The sequence below is a fragment of the Crocodylus siamensis genome, chromosome 1, assembly GCF_052110815.1.
Source record: "Crocodylus siamensis isolate JL-2025a chromosome 1, ASM5211081v1, whole genome shotgun sequence".
Lineage (NCBI taxonomy): Eukaryota > Metazoa > Chordata > Crocodylia > Crocodylidae > Crocodylus > Crocodylus siamensis.
In genome coordinates, this window is record NC_143395.1 from 284,441,563 (window position 1) to 284,461,844 (window position 20,282).

General features: G+C 43.2%; 1 protein-coding gene across 1 annotated transcript in view; it reads right to left on the reverse strand.

The window, feature by feature from the left end:
- STS (steroid sulfatase) overlaps positions 1 to 20,282 on the reverse strand; it is a 179,677-nt gene that overhangs the window by 124,356 nt on the left and 35,039 nt on the right. Inside the window, exons 3-4 of the mRNA XM_090064043.1 lie at positions 10,366 to 10,487; positions 7,184 to 7,306 (exon numbers count right to left, since the gene is read on the reverse strand). Coding sequence (XP_089920169.1) covers positions 7,184 to 7,306; positions 10,366 to 10,487 — 245 coding nt within the window. The remainder of the gene's footprint in view (positions 1 to 7,183; positions 7,307 to 10,365; positions 10,488 to 20,282) is intronic.

Consider the following 20,282-nt stretch of genomic DNA (forward strand, 5'->3'; position numbering starts at 1 on the left):
CTAATCACTGGCTTTCAGGGGGGTGTCTCCTCCCCAGATATGGAGGTCAAGATGGACCGGTGGATTTTTGGACTCTTTCCCCAGAGGCTGAACCCCAGATGGAGCAATGAGCCATCACATTTTTCTCTGGCCACAAGAAACTCACATTCTTTTCTGAGCATTGACACAGCTTCAACAAGAAGGACAGATGGTATGCCTCTATACTTATAACACAGTGACTCTCTCCTGAGAGGTTGAAACTGTGGATTTGAACATCAACAGGCAAAAGAGGGCCTGGAACTCAGGTCTTCTACTGTCTGGAAAATTATTTCTTGTTAGACTATTTACATAAAAAATGTGCAGCATCACCACTGTGCTTCCTGTCCATGTCTTCAAATTAAAAGCTTGCGGTGGCTTCAGGCCAAATGAAGTGATGTTGGAGTTTGTTAAGCATACTCTGAGCACACTCTTTGATTGGGCCCTTGGGCATCCTAAATGCCAAGCAAATACCTAGTTTGCAAATCTTAACAGAAATGACAGATGACATGCCTAGAGCAACCAAAACAGCAGCATTTCTGGGTATGTGTAGTTGCAGAACAATAGATGCCACTAAACATTCATTAACGTAGTTCAATGCAATGTTATCCTTTCTTCAAAATGGACTTTTGCACAGAAGGCAACAAGAACTCTGACTCTGGTATTACTTGGGTCTAGGCTGTAGGTATATGTCTACCCTGTCTCTCCCGCTCCTAGGATTAATAAATATTCCATAACTCTTTGTTAATGCCAAAGAGTGAGGTAGTAAAACTTTTTATATTGTATATTGTATCCGAAGAGCTACAAGTTCTTTACAAATGAGGTAAGTATTATCTCCAATTCACAGATGGGAAAACTAAGGCATAGAGAAGGAAAGTCACACAGGTCACTCAGCAAGTTGGGAACAAACCTGTTTTCCTCAGTCCAATTCATTGAGCTTGTGATTAAGCTGTTAGAATTACACAGCTTGCATCTTGCTCTTGATAAGAAAAGAACACTGTCCAAGGTTCTTCTTTCATCCTCCTTAGTCTTTCTCATGCTGATTACAGAAACTGCATAGCCTTGGGAATGAACTGTTGATGACCCCTTGTGGCATTGAGCATGCTTAATTAGCTGTTGCATATTTACCTCTCCGCCCTCCCTACTCAAATAACTAATTATACTATACATGCGATGTATGTGATGATGTAATTACATGTATGTTTGTATGAAATAGAAGTAAGCTGCAAGAACTTCTGTGTCTGCGCACGCGCCCAGGAGATTTCAGAAGATAAATGCCGTTTGCAAACACAATCAAGGGTCAGAGTTAATTTGAGCATCTAGCTCTGCTCTGACCTTTGCTTGCAAGCAAATAGACCCTTAAGTGCCGACTGATGTATGTGTGTCTGTGATCTCTGCGTGCCTCCAGGGAACGAACCGCCGTTTGTGCAACAAAGCTATGAATGTGGGTAGAGCCAAGCCATACTTGAATGTTAGCTTATGGTCTTAAAACAGCACCATATCTCATAGAAAGAGGCACAAGCAGCATTTCTTCAGTGTATTATATGTCTACATTTGTTAGAGGTTGCCGGTTTCACTTTGCCAAAAATGAGATCCTCATTATCAAGATGACTGCCTCTAAGCCCTGGGTGTATTCAGTTATCCATAAACAAAGTGCTTTCGGTCATTTTTCCTTTACTTTTTCCTATGCTTGACTTCCAGACCCCCAAAATGGCCAACAATTTAGAATTCTAGATGCTGCTGCAATGCCCTTTATGGCTACAACTAAAATTCTGAAGCTCTGCAGTTCAATTACAGACACTAAGAAAACAGGCCAGGAAGTAGGATTATTCTTTTCTTTTCACTAGAGCAATAGTAAGCTTTCTTTGTCATTATATTAGTTTGCTGGTCTCCTCCAGAGAGTACACCACCAGATCTTTTGATTAATCTAAAGTTTCCCAGGGATTTTGTCAAAGCAATAAAGCTGAAGTTGATGAAATTACAGCACTATATCAAATGTTTTCTCTTAGATTTTGGTGACTTTCTTTCTGTTTGGGAAGTAACTTAAGCCAGATGGATGGCAAGGTGAGCAGCAAGCTGCTCTCATAAAGTGAGATAATTGGAGTAAATTTAGAGGCCTGTAATCAAGAAAATAAAATGATCTTAAAACTTTTTTTTTTAAATCTGTACTTTAATTTTTCAATCTCAAGGTACTTGTAATTAGGCAAGTATGGAAAAATGCAGCAAAAACACATAAAAACCACCATCTTTTTAAGGAGGTTCCTGCAAGTCAAACAACATGTGTGATTTAGTAACATTATAAAGTGAATTTAAAATGGACTTCAGTAAAGCCAGGAACTGGGAGCCAGGACAAAATAATATTGTAGTGATTAATTGAGAGCTTTTACTAAATGTACCAGTGCCAAGATGAACATCAGCCTTGGATGAGTTGCTTGGTTACATCTTAAACCAGACAAGATAGGCACAGTACTGATGGGCTTGGAGAATCAATATGAAAAATTAATACAATTTATATCAGCAACCTTGAATGAGGGAGAGCAAGTACCATTTTTATGAATGGTGAGTAATCTCCAGGGCCTACAGATCCGAAACTGCTCCTGAGTGTCCAAGGACTGTTTATGACCAATAACACATTTTTTTTCAAAAAGGAAAAAAAAAATCCATACCTGACAAAAAGAATGAGAACTTTTCTCAAATATGTGAGCCTTAATGCAATAATCCATAACTTTGACATCTTGTAATTAGATTGCAATACTTTGTTTTACAATTGGCTATACCCTGCAGGACCTTTCTACAGAATGCTACAACTTGGGGTGCTTACAGACATGAAGAAACAAAACAAAACAATTCTTTACTTTCAGCTAGCATGCCCCCACACAAAGCACAGTGCATCCCAGAAGAGGATTTGGGTCAGTTTGACCTGGCTCGCCCAGCATCTGTATAGCTCATGACCTTCAGTGGGGCTTTTTGGCATTTTTTATCTAATAGCTGATTGAATCAACTATTAGATAAAAGCACAGAAGTGCGCACAGAAGTGCGCAAACTATACAGATGCTGAGGAGCCAGGTCAAACAGACCCAGTTCCTCTTCTAGTTTAAAGCACTGCCTGTTGGGAGCATGTTATGTGACCTGTCCTAGTTTCCAGTAATTCTGAGTAGAAGTCTGAAGTTATTTGGGGTCTAAATTATTACGTCTCAGTATTCTTCTGTCAAAAGCTGTGTTTGAACTTAAAGTTATTGCTCTCTTAGTGTAAATGAAAGGGAGCAGCCATCATGCTGTTCTCTGGTAGGTCCTCATTTTGGAACTGACTCCCTCTTGTTTCTCCAGAACCCAGGTTTCTTAATTTTCTGGAGACACTATAAAAACCTCTGTTTTCTCTCTTTTTTTTTGCTCAGGTGCTTGAGTTGCCTGAACATTGAATTGTTTATATTAAGAAGCATTTCTTCAGTATGATTTTTTATTCTTTACCTAAGGGATAGGTGCCAAAAGTATAGGACAGATACTTAGGCTGCTTACAGAAATTAAAAAAACAAAACAAAACAGCCCAGTTCATGCCCAGAGTTAATTCAACTCAGTTTGCCCAATATCTGTATAAATCAGATGCTTTAGTGGTGCTTTTGGGCACTTTTATCTGATAGCTGATTGAATCAGCTATTATAGCACCAAAAGTCCCACTGAAGTGCCCAATCTATACAGATACTGTGGAGCTGAGTAGAACTAATGTGCTTCTTGTTCTGGTAACATGCAATTTTTCTTTTTGTTTTTTGATACCTGTAAGCAGCCTTAGACATGGATTATATATTTGAAGAAACAGGTCAATGTGAAATCTTGAAGGGTTTATAATCAGGGATCCTGGCTTTCTCTGATAAAAAAAATCCTCAATTTTCAGGTTAAAAAAAAGTTACTGAAAATCTACATTTTTCCATAATTAAAATGAAACATGACTAACACATACAACGGTGTTTCATTCTGATCATGGAAAAATGTGGATTTTGGATTACTTTTTTAAACCCAAAAATTGGGGATTTTTTTTATCAGAGAAAACCAGGATCCCTGTTTATAACAGATTCCTAATGAAAGCCCATGTTCCAATACAACATACTGATTAAATCCACCAGGATGGTGCCAGAATGTCTCATAATCTCTAGCTGTGTTAAAAAATCCAAATCTTGTAATTTCTCATTCTGAGGAATTCCAAAAGACATCATGTCTGAATGTAGTCAGAGGACATTATGTCTGAATATAGTCATTAGACTTTTCCAGCTTTACGATGTTCTAATACACTGGAAAGAAAAGGATGAGAGCAAGGAGAGTAAGGAAAGACCAATGACTTCTGCTGCATATACATACTAAGCAATACATGGATATGTATTTATGTATTGCATAGTATGCAGTGGATGGCTATGGATACAATGATACATCGCTGAACACTGGAAGCCTGGAAAACTTGAGATAGCTTGTTACATCTGAGGCTCTCAGGGCTTTTATTTTTCCATTCCTATTGCTGGGAACCTGGACGTTCTCATTCATGTGGCAGCCTCATAGCTGCCTATCTTGGAAGCACCAGGCTCAGAGGGTAGTACTCAGTGGCACAATGTCTTGTTAGCAGCTGGCATTAAGTGGAGTGTTCCACAGGTTGGTCCTGGGATTGGCTTTGTTCAGTACATTCATCAACGAGCGGAAATATGGGATGGAGTACCCTCAGCAAGTTTGCAGATGACACCAAACTGGGGGAATTAACAGATACTTTGGAGAATAGGGATAGCGTTCAGAGAGACCTTGACAAATTAGAGGACTGGACCAAAAGAAATCACATGAGGTTCAATAAGGACAAGTGCAAGGTCCTGCACTTAGGAATGGTCAATTGGCATGGCCCCCACTCTTTTTTACATGTCCCCCTACTATCTGCCTCTCCCCTGGAACTTATACCTTTCCTGCCTGCCCTTCCAGGTGGCTGCCACCCCAATTTGCACCCCCCTGCCTTCACTCCCAACTGCCTCCCCCATTTCTGAGCCCCCATGTAAGCATCCCTCCCTACAGTGCTTACATCCCCTGGTACCTGTACCACCACCACCACTTGTCACACCTCCCACCTGCTCCCTTTGTGCTTCCTTCTTCTGCTGCTGCCTGTCCCCCATGCTCATCTCCAGTAAAAGAAATATAGACAAATATATAGATAGAAGAGGTGTATAAAAAGCAAAAGAAAGTATATACAAAAAAGAAAAAATAAATAAAGTAGAGGGAAAGAAGAGCAGAAGAAGGGGGGAAGCATAGAATAAGAGGGAGAGAGGTCTGAAATGGTGGTAATACAACTTTGAGGTGCAAGAAGGCATGGAGACATTCTTCTGACAACCCATCAAAGTGGAGGATGTGACAATTAATGTTTGGGAACTGCTGAGCTAGACTAAACCAAGCAAAGTCTCCCTGAGTTAGCAAGATGATTGGATGAGAATATAAGCAAAGGGCAGGTGAAATCTGCCTATCTTTACATCCAATCTACAGCGGTTTTCTTTTTTCATTTACATATGCTTCATCCTTAGTTTGAAGGTTCCCCTTCATTTTTTGAAAGCATCATTATACTCTAAGGGTATGGTAATATCACTTTTCCTGGTTTCATAGGTTATCATTTAGGTACTTGGAGGAAATATCTCATTATAACCTCATGCAGATCTGGAGATCTGATACATTGCCATGTTGCAGTGGAAGCAGTTAAGAAGAGTAAGCATTTGGTAAATCATCTTCCATAAAATGAGCTCTATTAGATTTGCTGGTTTTATTACGAACAGAAGAATAAACTTAATTCAGCCAGCCTTAAACTGTATATGGAGTGCTGGGATTTAAACTAAGGTTAAAGTTAGTGAATATCTCTGAATGGTACCAATGGTACATTTTTTCTACTTAGCTTATAGAATATATATGACCAGCTCCCTATTCTGAGTTTGTTAGAACAGTGCACCATGCTTTAAAAAAATATCAAAGATGAATGTATTTATTCCTTACAATCTAAAGTATTTCAGGCTTAATTTTTGTAGGTGATGAGGATCTGTAATTCCAACCTATACCACTTTGCTCGTGAAAATTGGGCATTTGTTGTGAATCCAGAAATCACATTAACTCAAATTAGTGAATATTTCTAAAAATTGTAAAATTGCCAATTGGTAAATAAATAGTAAAGTCTTTAAAATGAAAATTGCCGTAAGTTCAATGTATTCAGTTCAGAAAAAACCTCTCAACCTAAGCTAACTGAAGTGCCTCAGTTGCCAAATTATTAAAGTACACTTCAAAATATTTTAATTTTATATACTTCAAAATAATAAATGATTGACTTATAACCCTGCATTATATCTATACTTACAGATGTATCAGAATTGGTTATGTTAAAAGTATCCTGTCCTGGTTTAGGGATACTTTTGTAAACTGGGACTCAGAACCACGATTTGGACCCCCATGCATTACTTCAATACAAAGAGTCAGCCAAATTGTTAAGTGCTTTGTATATGTATACATTTTCTCTGAATATGCTCAGGTCTCCTGTAAGAGCAAATCTGTTGCATTATATAGGGAAATGTAATGTGTTGATTAATACAATGTGAACTATAGAAAGTTAGTGTGATTTTGGCCACTGCCACATTATACGTAACATGTGACTAACCACCTAAGCACACCTTAAATTGTAACCCAGTCTATGTTAAAGAAAATTAATGGCATCATAAAACAAAAAATAAGCCACAAAGTTATTCCACAAAAATTGTGTATTAACTTTGTTGTGTAATAAATTTGTCCCTGTCACGCCATTAATTGAATGGGTGGCGACATACACCCCTGCAGATGGAAGCCTGGATCAGATAATGAGACTGCTAGCTGTGGGAGCTTGCTACTCGCTGGTGCGGGGGTAATCTGGAATTATGATTCTGGGCTTACCCTGCACCAGCAACAAGGTACAGCGGGATCAGATGATCAGTCCCACAGTCACAGCTCTGCCATGTACATGTGGCATGGCAGGATGCATAATTGTGTGGATTGCTCATCAGACTCCATCATTTTATTTACCTGCATATCTGGAAGGGTCCTTTGATTTAAACAAATGACAATTTATCTGTGTGTGTGTGTGTGTGTGTGTGTGTGTGCACGCGCGCGGGCGTGGGCGCGTGTGTGTAAGCAATTGTACCTATTAAGGCAGTAGAATAACCCTTCTGCTTCACAAGTTTGGCAAAAGTTATTTCTTCAGAAGGAAGCCCACCAGAAGAGGCAGAAAATAAGTAGACACCAATCTGTGATAATGCAGCCATTCCTGAAAAAGAAAAAGATCATAAGAGGATAATGAAGAGAAAAAATGTTTCATCCATTATGGGGGGCGGGGTTTAATGGTGACACTGGAAAAACATTTTACTACTGACTGCTAAGAAATGTAAATGACAAACAAGTCTTTCAGTTAGATCATTTATTAAAAAGTATATAAATGCACATAAAATATCTCAAATGATTACTGCTATCGAAGAAGCAAGAACATCTCTTTTTGTAGTCCATATTATGATGCATCCAAGTACATTAGGGGAGCATTTGGCTTGCCTAATTAATTGCTTCTTCTTATCATCAGAATGACTGAGCATTAAACTGATGACCTGGAGATCAACACTTCAAGGTTCCATTCCCAGAACTGCTATTGACTTCTTCTATGAATTTGGGTAACATAATATGACAAGGTTCTTTGGGTAAATGTGATATCTTTTATTAGATCAACTAAATAGTTGGAAAAAATGTTCATTGCAAGCTTTCAGGCACTAACACCCTTCTTCAGGCATAAAGGGAGTCTGCTGGTCTATCCAATCTCCTGGATAGAATAGAAGGCAATGTGCAAAATACAGGTGTGTGAAAATGCAACTTCGTGGCAGTGAGGATCAGTGGTAATGGTGATGGTGATGGTTCTGATGGTGTAGTTATTGTGGGAGTGGTGGAGATATGTTGGCAGGTTTTATATTTCTTCTCCTGGCATATTTATGTTTCTTGTCTGTCTATGTCCTTACACCAACACAGCTATAACCAACACCCTGGTAACATAATATAGCATCTTTGTGACTCATTGTAAAAGGAATATTGTGGAATGCAGTTATACATATTTCTAAGTGTTTTAAAATCTCAGATACAAGTCACTACTAAAATGACAGGTACTTTCAGTCATCTAAAAAACCAGATTTTTGAAGAAGCATTTAAGATAACAGGTTGTCATATGGCATAAATCAATGAAATCCTATTGGCATTACTGTAGCTGCTCTGACTGCCAGCAACTAAAAACATGTTTTAACCATTGCTGCTGTCCTCCATGTTTTTGCCTTCTGTTCAATATTTGTGTTTTGGATTATTTTTCATCAGGTCTATTAGCCTGAATTTTTTCCAAGTTGAATCTCACTTAATTATTTTCTACCATGCATCTAATGCAGAGATGACCAGAGTTACTCATACTGGGAGCCACATCCAATCCTCCACATTAGATTCAAGAGCTTGGGGAGGGGAAGTGGGGTTGCAACCCAGTGAGAGAGTGGGGAGGGAGGCTGCAGGGTGCTGAGCAACCCCGTGAGAAATGAGGGTCAGGGTGTGGTGAGCGACACAGTGAGAGAGTGAGGAGGGTGCTGATCATCAAGTTGCTCTGGCCTTCCCTATGCCTGAAACAACAGTCCCTGGAGAATTGAGCAGGGCTTCAAGTAGCGGGACAAGAGCAACAAGTACTGTGCCGGTGAGCCACGTGCAACTCGCGAGCTGCAGTTTGGCCACTGTAGATCTAATACTTCAGAGATCTTCTGTATCCAGTCTTGTCTCTCTGCTGCTTGCAACTTCTCCCCATTTTGAAGCTTCTATACTTTTAATTAAAAGCTCATTTACTATTTTGTAGATATATGAAGTTATTAAATGAGACTCTGGGCAGATCAAATTTCAGCTCAACAAACAAGGTTTTCAGAAATAAAAGCAAGTGTAACAGTGGCAAATGGCCTGCTTGTGGTGCATCCTATAATACTTTAATATTGCTTTTCTTTGAAACAGAACCCCACAAATTCTATCAACTGACACTGATGCTGCAGCGTGTTATTTGATTTGAATGAACAGGAGCATATTAAGCAGAACCAAGAGACTTGCTTTGCTTTTATTCCCAGAAGGAAGAACAGAAAATGTATTATCGCTAATGAACAAGCGATGTGATTAATGTATGATGTTCTTTGCTAAAGAGTATGTTAATGGAATGTTAAGGTTATATGGTTAACCATCCCAAAACAAAACAAAACAAAACCTTATCAGGCTGTAGATGGATAAAGCATTTAAAAGCAGGAAATGTAAAAATTAAAGTTGCATGTATATAGAATGATTCTTACAGTGCAAGAAGGAAAACATGGCAGAGATATACATGGAAAGAAGACTAGAAAATCCTGATGAGTTAAAGCTAAAACATTTCATAGAAACATTAGCCTTGACAACATTCTGCTGAATCATATGCTTAGATATTGGAGACCCTGGCTACTAGGCATGGTTCCTTTGGAAACCTGAGAACAGTGATCATTTGAACACAGTGCAAGGTGCCACGGTATGCTCTTGGGGCTGTGCTGAACCATTTTCTGCTAACATATGAACCTTGAAATACATGTACTGGACATAAGTGGGTAGATGGGTGGGAAATTCTCAGTGGTGGGCAATCTTGCTTAGAGAACAAGGTAGGAACATCTCTGGATTCTATGCCTCTGGGGAAGCCACATCACAATGACTGCCTTGGAGTTGGGAGCTACAGGGCTTTCCAGGTCTTTGCTATGAACTTGGAAGCCTAGGAACCCTAAAACCTAATTCAAGCTGGAGTACTAAGGTTTCCTAGTTTCCCAGTGCATTATTGGAAACTTCCCTGACTCTGGGGAACTCCTTGTGCCGAACTGGGAATCTCTGGGCTGCATCTGCTTCTCCTTCTCTAGGCTGGCCTTGGATACAACTCTGGAGTAGGCAATGGGAAAGAGAATCACTAGGAGTTAGGGCAGGGTCAGGAATCCCAGGAATTTGGGTTACTGGCTGCTATGATTCATTTTGGAAAAAGTCAAATCAAAATATTATGTTTTCCCCTCAACATTTTATAAGATTTCTTTTTTGTGGGAAATTTCACAATTTCTAGTTTTTGTTCTAATGCAGAAAAATGTATTTTGAAACAACCAAACTTCTTTGGCTAAAATAGAATTCCAAATGTTGACCAGGCATACCCAGCACTGAGACTTAGTGGACACTGCCCTGACCCCAAGAAAATAAACCTGCACTGAAACAGAGACAGAGACACCAGAAAAATGTAGTTCAAAGAATGATAAATAATAATAAAATTTATTTTACCTGATCTGATTGGGTATCGGCCTGTCAAAAAAGCTGCCCTGCTTGGGGTACAGAGTGGAGATGCTGCTATATGCTGAGTGAATGTCACTCCTCCTTTAGCTAACTTATCAATGTTGGGAGTCCTGGAGGAAGATAATGTAACAAATAATTTTGATTACTTGAGAACTGAAACGATAGAATCATAGAAAAGTAGGGCTGGAAGGGCTCACAGGAGGTCATCTAGTCCAACCTCTGCTCAGAGGAAAGAAACCCTTCCTATACCATTCTAGACAAGTGTTTGTCTAATGTACACTTAAAGAACTTTCAAGGCAGAAACTCCATAAATTCTGTGTGATTTGTTCCAATGCTTAGTTACCCAAATAGAAGGAAATGTCTTTCTAATACCCAATCTACATCTCCCTTGCTGTGATTTAAAATTAATATTTCCTATCCCCTGCAGCCATATGGAATAATCTGTCACCCTCTTTTTTATAGCTATACCTCAACTATTTGAAGAATATTATCAAATCCTCCTTCAGCCTCCTCTTCTAAAAAGTAAATAATTTGAGCTCTTTCAACCTTTTCTTGTTAAGTCACTTTTCCTAGATCACTAATTATTTTTTGTTCTCTTCTGGATTCTTTCCAGGTTGTCTATGTCTTTCGAAGAAGTGTTATGACCCAAAATGGAACCAGTGAGGCCTCACTAATACTGAATAAAGTGGAAGAAGCATAGCCCTTGTCTTCAAGTGACACTCTTGCTAATGCAACCCAAGCATCGTACTGACTTTCTTTGCAAAAAGAGCACACTGTCGGATTATATTCATTTTATGGCCCACTAATATCTCTTGGGTCCTTTTCTACAATGCTGTAGCCTTGCCAGTCATTTCCCAATTTGTATTTCTGTATTTGATTGTTCCATCTTAAGCGCAGGATTTTAACTTGTACTTACTAAATTTAATCTGTTTTGGATCATTTTTACATTTAATACAGGTCATCTTGAATCTTAATCCTAATCTCAAAAAATATTTGCAACTCCAGCCATCTTGGTGTCATCTGCAAATTTGCTAATCAGTCCCATCATTCAAATCATTAATGAAGATACTAAATGGTACCAGACCCAATACAACCTTCTGGGAAACACAACTTAATAACCCCTCCCAAGCAGACATTGAACCATTGATGACTACTCCTTGATTATGATGATCGAACCAGTTATATATCCTCTTTACAAATGTTCCATCTAGACTGTACTGCTTTAGCTTAAAATAAATAAATAGTAAAATCAAAGCTCATAGACCAACAGTACCTAAAGTTTCTGAGAGAAAACCTTGGATACCATAAACGATTCTCCCTGAAACCTAAGAAAAAGCATCATCTGACTTTCAAAGACTTATGCTCAGGTCCTGTTTCAACTCAGTCAATGGTTTCTGCTCGTCTCAAATATCTGTGTCAAGGCTCAAAATGATAATGGTATGTATTTCTAAGGCACTCCTTAGGCATTTTATAAGGTTCCCCTGGTGTGTCCCAGAAACCAGTCCTATTCTGCACAGGATGATGCACATAAAGCAGCACAGACTTGATTGTAAAGTATGGGTGGTACCAACCTTCTGCCCAACAACCTAATAGCTAAGGTGTCACCCAGGATTGGGGAAACCCGATACAAAGGCTAACCTCATGCTAGCCTTGCTGCCCTGTCAAGATCCCTTTACCCCAGCTGGAAGCCTCAGTTTTCTGGCAGTGGTCCCCACCTGCACTTGTTTGGACAAGTGGCTTCAAAATGGCCTTGTGCTCCACAATACAAGCAGAAGTTTGCTGCTTATTGACAGTTCTTCTGTCTCTGACAGGTGGGGTCTCCCTGCATCAGCTCTTCCTGCTGATGGGGTCTGTGTACATAAAGGATGTTGCATTTAAAAATCTGTCCAAGTCTTTCAGAAGAGGACTGGAGGTCTCTAGGAGTGGGGATACCCAGGTAAGAATGCTCCCTGCAAGTAGATTAATGATCAGTTCCACCTTGGTCTGGATTGTGGGTTGGGTATGGAGGCACGGCATAAACAGCAGGTGGCACAGATTTAGAAATCTCCAAAATGTCTTTGGATCCCCAGGGAGCACTCAGGGAGCAGGATTTTGGGCTCATCTATGGCCCCTGCCACTAGAATTGAGTCTCACTGCTGCCTGAGGGTTTCGTTCTCATTTTGGAGGTTCCTTCTCAGCATTCACCAGGCTCTAGCTGGGCCTCCTCCAGGCAGCCTAACTGGTCCTGTTTTTTTCCCCACTGCAGTTGTTCAACCAGGGCCTGGAGCCCCTGAACTGCCTGCTGGAAAATGGGTGATCAATTCCTGGGATTCAGAAGCTTCTGGGGATCACAGGGCCTATGAAGGTAGAGTGAGATTCATACTTCCACCCCTGGGTTCTGCCCTGCAGATCTGAAAAGGGTAGTCCAGAAAACTGTTAGGGACTGGGTGTGGATGGTCTGACCTAGTGGTTAAGCACCTGAAGTACAGATGCAATCCAGGTTGGGGGAAGGGTGAGGGTTGCAGAGGAAGGGTTATGGAGAGGCCTTGCACTGAAACTGGAACCAGGAACTGTAGCTAAGGTCAGAACTGACAGGGGTCAAAAGCTGGAGCCTGAGAAAGGGTAAGGTGAGGGTCCACCAAGATGACAAACCAAAAGCCAGAGCCAGAGGTCAAACCAGAATGAGGGATGCCAATAGTCCTATCAGAATTGGAAGCTTGGATTAAAAAGAAAGTCAGCAAGAAGCACACAAAGGGTCAGGAGCAAGGACTTTCACTTTTGCTTCGCCAAGGATACTGGAGGCTGGGCTGGGCTTTTAAGGGGTAGAGCAGGTGGGACCTATTACCTGTGGTTTCAGGGGACTGGCTGGCCCAACTGCCTCACTCATCCAGCTAAAACAGGCACAGCTTTGGGCTTGCTGCAGGTAGTGCTTGTTCAGGGGATGAATTGTCCTGCTTCCCTATCTGAAGCTGACTACATCTGGACTCTGCTCTGGCCTCACTGCATTCATCCCAACTTAGTTAGTGCCCTCCCAGGCTTTAAAGCAGTGGCTCTCAACTTTTTTAGACTAAAGGATAGGCTTGGACGCCTTTGCAAAATGCAAGCTCTTGTATTTCACTCTTTTTTTTTTGACTGCAGAGAAATAAGAGAGCTGTTTTTCTGTCGCAAGGAACGCACTACAAACACAGCTATAGATTTCCATTTGAAATCTATGGGTTTATCTTGAGAAACATATTTGTAAACCAAACAGTGCTAACACCTAAGAACCTCAAGGCACCTCAGGGTGTCATGGCACCCTGGTTAAGAACCACTGCTTTTGAGTTTCATAGTTTCTAGGGTCGGAAGAGACCTGAGTAGATCATCTAGTCTGACCCCCTGCCATGGCAGGAAAGAGTACTGGGGTAAAACGACACCAGCAGGGTGTTCATCTAACCTCCTCTTAAAAACCCCCAGGGTAGGAGCCAGCACCACTTCTCTTGGAAGTTGGTTCCAGATCCTAGCCGCCCTGACTGTGAAGTAGTGCCTCCTGATATCTAGCCTAAATCTACCCTCTGCCAGCTTGTGACCATTATTCCTGGTCACTCCTGGCAGTGTTTGGGGGAATAGAGACTTTCCCAGTGCCTGCTGATCCCCCTTGACTAGTTTGTAACAGGCCAGTTGAACAGTTCCTTCCCTGCAACTTCTCTTTAACAGCTCAGGCTAACAGGAGCTCTTTTTCTACCTGAGGTGAAGACTAGACTGAATCCCTAGGACTTGGCTCTAACTTATGTGGCTCCTTTTTCCCCCCACTCCCAGTCATGACCTGCATCCCTGACAAGCAGTCCTGGTGCTGCTAATTTCACTAAATCAGCAGTCTTGCATACTAGTGCCTGTAGTTTGCAGGATGACTCCAGTAGTCCTTTTCTGTGCTGCATGAATGTTTGCTAGGCTATTTGTACATGTGACATGTGCTTAGTTCTCCCTAAATTGAAATGGTGGGGTTTTAATTGGTTTTCAGTTTGGGGGTTCCATCACTGTTACAGCGAGGGACCTGATTCTTTTTCTTTTTTTGGCAGAGCCTTTTTGTGGCCAGGGGGGCGATCTGACTATGGGTCCTCAGCTGCTTGGAACCAGCACCCAAGGGATGCTGCCACCAAGGAGGGGAGGACTGGAGCCCCCTGTGGTTCAGTTGATACTGGCAGTTTGCCCTAAGGCTGCAGGCAGACTCTGGCAAAAAAACAAAAAAGGCTTGGGCCCCTTGCCACGTTTTTTCCCCCCCCAGAGAAGCAAGCTGCCAGCGGGCCAAGCAGCCCCTAAGCTGCAGGGGGCCCCCATCCTTCCCTCCACAGCAACCACTTTCCCTGGGGTCAGCCGAGTGGATTGCTAACAGGCTGGGTGCTAGCTCCAAGCTGGGGCAGCACCCGGCCCAATAGCAGCCCACTTGGGCATCCCCATGGGTCACTGCCACTGTGAAGAGAAGGACCGGGCCCCCCCACAACTCAGATGCTGCTGGGAAGGTGGCAGGAGGGTAACAGGATATGCTGGCAGCCGAGGAAGGTACCAGGAATGGTGAACTGGATGCTAAGCTCAAGCTTCTGCCAGCTCCCCTGGGCTTCCTGCACTCCATGCACTGTCCTCCACCACCTTCTCTGACCACCAGCCCACTCTCCTGCTGCCTCTCTTTGCTGCCCTAGGGGTAAGGTGGGTATGTTGGCAGCTGGAGAAGGCACTGGGGATGGTGCATGGGGAGCTGGAAGCCCAGATGGAGGGCTCAGGGATGGATGTATATCAGGATGTATTTTAGTTTGCTATGTAACAGTGTACGTGTACCCCCTGAAAGTCCTAGTGTACCCCCTGTCATGCACCGCTCCCTACTTAGGCAACAGGCAGGGGGGGCAGGCAGGAGGAGTGGCAGCACTGAATGAAGCAGCCGCTTCCAGTGCCGGGTGAAGCAACTGCTTCCAGGTGAGTGTGATCAGCCATGGGGGACGCCTCCCTAGCGTTGGTGTGATTGGCTGTGGGAGGACCCCCTTGGTTGCTGACTGGTTGCTGGGGGGGCATGTGCCCCCTTGACTAAGGTGGCACGAGTCGCCCAATATATATTTTAGTTTACTACGTAAGAAATTGTAGCAATACATCCATCCCTGAGCCCTCCTGCTTCTAGCTTCCCATGCACTGTCCCCAGTGCCTTCTCTAGCCACCAACACACCCAGCTTACCCCCGGGGCAGCACAGAGAGGCAGCAGGAGGGTGGCTGGGTGGGCTGGCGGTCAGAGAAAGTGGTGGAGGGCAGTGCATGGAGTGCTGGAAGCCCAGGGGGGTTCACACAAGCTCAGGTTTAGCAGGCTTCCAGCATCCAGTGCACCATCTCTGCCACCTTCTCCAGCTGCCAGCACACCCAGTCACAAGGTTCCCTCTAAACTGCACGCGTGTGTGGCCGCGGACGATTAAAAATCTTGCCATGCACTAACTTTTTAATGCTGGGCACCTGCCCGGAGAGAGGCTGGGTGCAGAGTGTGGTGGAGGCACCAGGGCCAGCATGGGACACTTACCGAAGGTAAGCTCCTCACTCTTTATGTAGGGCAGACAGCAGCTCTTCCCCAAGGCAAGGCGAGGTGAGGTGAGGTGGAGACGGGAGCTGGGGGCTGGCACGGGCTCCACTGGTTCCGGGGAACTGCTCCACACCCCTGCACTGCCTTGGTGAGGGAGAAGGCACATGACATCAGGGCTGGGGAGTGGAGCAGTTCCCCGGAGATGGCAGAGCTGGTGGATCCTGTGGAGCAGTTCCCTGGAGTCAGCAGAACCCACACCAGCCCCCAGCCTTCCCTTGCTTCACCTTGGGGAGGAGTTGCTGCATACCCCGCATGAGGAGTGAGAACCTTACCTTCGGTAAGTGTCCCTTTCAGTTCTATCAATTGATTGTGTCTGGCCCATGGCTGGGCCACAGCACTCCAGTACACAACTCTGGGCAGCAGTTAGTCTGGAGAAGGGTGGTGGCTGAACCCTGCCCACTCCCACCTGGACACTTACTTTGGGACACTTACCAGTGGACTGTGCTGAAAGGGGGAGGCAGTAGCGAAGCAGCGTGCTCATGGACTGAAGTGGCACACTCACTGATCACTACTCCTTACAGGGAACATTGCCCAGTCACCCTCCTGCTACTTCATGTACACATGCAGTGGCATATTGCACTGCAAATGACATAACAACATCATTTACAGTGCAATATGCCATTGCACATGTACATTGTGAAAAAATTAAACCACAATATGCCACTGCATGTGTAATGTGTGATGTAATTAAACTGCTATAAAAGGGCAATTAAACTGCTAAAAAGGGCGATTTCATCATGTGTACAAGTGGCCCTGAGCTGTACCTTTATTCTTAAAGTAATAGGAGCCCTTGCTCTCCGTTGCATGAAATGTTGTGCCTATGTGGTTGTATTAAATTGCTTCTGAGCATGTGCAGTAGGCCAGGTCTAGTCACTTAAGGTGGAATTCTATTTTCTGTTCTGCTCCTAAATGATAGTATTCTAGCTATGTACCTGGCCACTGCATTGGCCTCTGGATTGTAGACCCATCAGCATGAGTGCTTAGACTGAGCTTGTGCAGTATGCTACATACTGGCTGGGCACTTACTGGCTGCACGATAAATTTAGGGAAAAAATATTGCCACGGTGCAGGGAAAGAGAGGGCCTTCCCATGTTTTAGTCCCACTAGTAAGTATCTAGGGAATTTTCCTAGGAAGCCACAGAAATTGGTTTTATAGCCCTTTCACCCAGCTGAGCTTTGAACCTGCATTTTTTGCTGACTTCCTGGCAAAGTGATAAAACATCTATACTACAGAATAAGCATTGTCTCAGGCCTTCCTCAGCATTCCTTTTTATGCTGGACCACTGTCCATTGCTTTTAAAAGTCATTAGATAAAATGTGGGGCAGAGCTGTAATGCTACCTTGCACATCCACAGTTAGCAAATAGTGGAATGACCTTCAGGGAAGGTTAGCTGTGAAATAAGTAGGGGTAACTCTGATGAATAAGCAGTCACGGACCAAGCAGCAGGAGCACCAGCAGCATGTGGTGAGGACAACAGATGGCAATGCTTTCTATCCTGAAAAGCCACATATATCCTTTCATGGTAGAGTAACATGGCAAGTAGAAGTCACCACTATAATAAGCATGCCTAGCCCCTAGCCCTGGGTCTGCATGTCCTCAACAGGAAGAACAGGCAGAAGAGATTATAATTATTGCCACCCACTACACATAAAGGATGGCAAGGGGGCCAGGAAACCCCCTTGGCTGAACAGGGAAATCCAGGAAAGCCTAGGGATGAAAAAAGAGGCACACAGACTGTGGAAGCAGGGGTAGCCAACAACGAGCAATATACCTATTTGGCTCACAATTGCAAGAAGTTAGTAAGAAAGGCCAAAGCAGCAATGGAACTCAGACTGGCAACAAAAATTAAGGACAACAAAAAGTCCTTTTTCAGGTATATAGGAAGCAAAAAGAGAGCGCAGGATAACATAGGACCCCTGTAGGACAGGCTAGAGCAATTAGTGACAGAGAGGAGGGACAAAGCTGAGCTCTCCAATGAGTTTTTTGCATCAGTATTCCTGAACACAGATAAAGATGTATCACCAAACTGGATGATAGACAGGCACATGGGGGACACCAGCCCACAAACGGTTAGTGTTGACTTAGTGAAGGGACACTTGGAAGGCTTGATGTGTTCAAGTCAGTAGGCCCAGATGATCTTTATCCAAGGGTGCTGAAAGAATTGGCCGGTGTCATAGCAGAACCACTGATGGAACTGTCTGAGCACTCAGGGCAGGTCCCAGGGGACTTGAAAAGGGTCCCTATTTTCAAAAAGCAGAAGAAGGAGGATCCAGGTAACTATAGATCAGTTAGTCTCACCTCCATCCTTAGGAAAACCTTTGAAAAAAATGTTAAGGAATACATTTGTGTGAGTCCAGCAGGAAAAGTAATGCTGAAAGGCAACCAGCATGGATTCATAGTAGGTAGATCCTGCCTGCTTGACAAACCTTTTTAGGACCAGATCACAAACTGCATAGATGCAGGAGTTGACATGGATGTAGTATACTTGGCTTTTATAAAAGCCTTTGATATGGTGCTACTTCCCAGTCTCATAAAAAAACTGACTGGCTGTGATGTAGATGATTACATAGTCAGGTGGGTGGCAAATTGGCTAATGGGACGCACCCAGACAGCAGTGATGGACAGGTCGGTATCAAACTGGAAGGATGTGGGCAGTGGTATCCCCCAGGGCTCGGTCTTTGGGCCAGTGCTGTTTAACATCTTCATCAATGATCTGGACAAGGGCGTAGAGAACACACTGTCCAAATTCACGGATGACACCAAATTATGGGGCAAGGCAGACACATTGGAGTGCAGGGAGCGGATTCAGGTGAATTTGGACAAGCTGGAAAAGCGGACACAACAAAATAGGATGCAGTTTAAAAAGGATAAGTGCAGAGTCCTGCACCTAGGTGTCAAAGATCAAAGTTTTTGATTTCAGATGCCGATGGCAAAAGGTCAGATGGCAAAAGGTCAGAGGCTAACACAACAAACTCTGTAGTTGTAATTTATCCCTCTGCATTAACAGTGTTGCATATACACACCCCTGTCCGTGCCTCATTTCAAATCACTTGAGTTCCCACACAAAAGAAAGACACTAACCTTGAACAAATTGCAGCTTGGTACCGTGATGTCAAAAAAAGGTATCGGTACCCATGGTGACCAAATAAAAATGAAACTACTTTAGTGAAGTTGTAAAATTAAATAATATACTATGCGCACCATCCTGTGACCAAACAGGAACAGTACCACTCAAGTAAAAATAACACCCCTTTTTCTGAAACCTGAGCAAACAAAGAGAGGACAAGTGCCAACTTGTTAATTATTCATGCCTGGCGTATAGTTATTGGTCACCTTTGCCAAGTATAACTTTGAAAGAACTTCCGCCCAAAGCAGAGAACTGTGTATACACTCAAGAAGAACAGATCGTGAACAAATATTATCTCTCCGCCTACGTATCTTTCTGGCGTACCTCCGTCTTGCCAGCCCATCTATCTCTCTATCTCTGTCGTTATCTTTCTTATCAAGAGCTCTCGGTAATCTGCAGACTGCAATGGCTTGTGTGAATCGCTCGGAAGCAACTCTCTTACCCACCCTGTAAATGTTGGGTAACATGATATCTGCATGCTGTAACTGAATAAATCAACTCCTCTGCCTACGCTGCATCACATCAGTAGCGTAAGTAAAATAAACTTTCTGTGTAACCAATACGCTGTGTTTAAATCCTCTGACTCCTGCTCACCGTTATCACACACCTGTCCGGTTATAAATCCCCCTCCTCATGCCAAGCTGGTCGTGCTGACCCAGGCTCGCAGGTCAAGGGTGCACCGGTCATCGGGGCGTGACACTAGGGAGAAGGAATCACCAACACATATACAGATTGGGGGATATAACCTTCTAAGCAGCACAGCAGCAGAAAGGGATCTCAGAGTCACAGTTGACTCAAAGATGAACATGAGTCAACCATGTGATGAAATGATCAATAAAGCTAACCACACTCTATTATGCGTTTATAGCTGCATCGTGACCAGGTTTAGGGAGGTGATACTTCTGCTGTATGAAGCACTGGTTAGGCCACAGCTGGAATACTGCATTCAGTTTTGAGCACCACACTTCAAGAGGGATGTGGATAACTTTCAGAGGGTCTAAAGGAGGACCACTCATATGATTAGGGGCCTTCAGGATAGGTCCTATGAGGAGAGGTTGAGGGACCTGGATCTCTTCAGCCTCCATAAGAGAAGGCTGAGAGGGGATTTGGTGGCTGTCTACAAATTTGTCAGAGGGAGGAGGAGGGGGAGGGGCAGCAAGGAATAGGAGAAACTCTGTTTACCAAGGCACCCTTGGAGTAACTAGAAA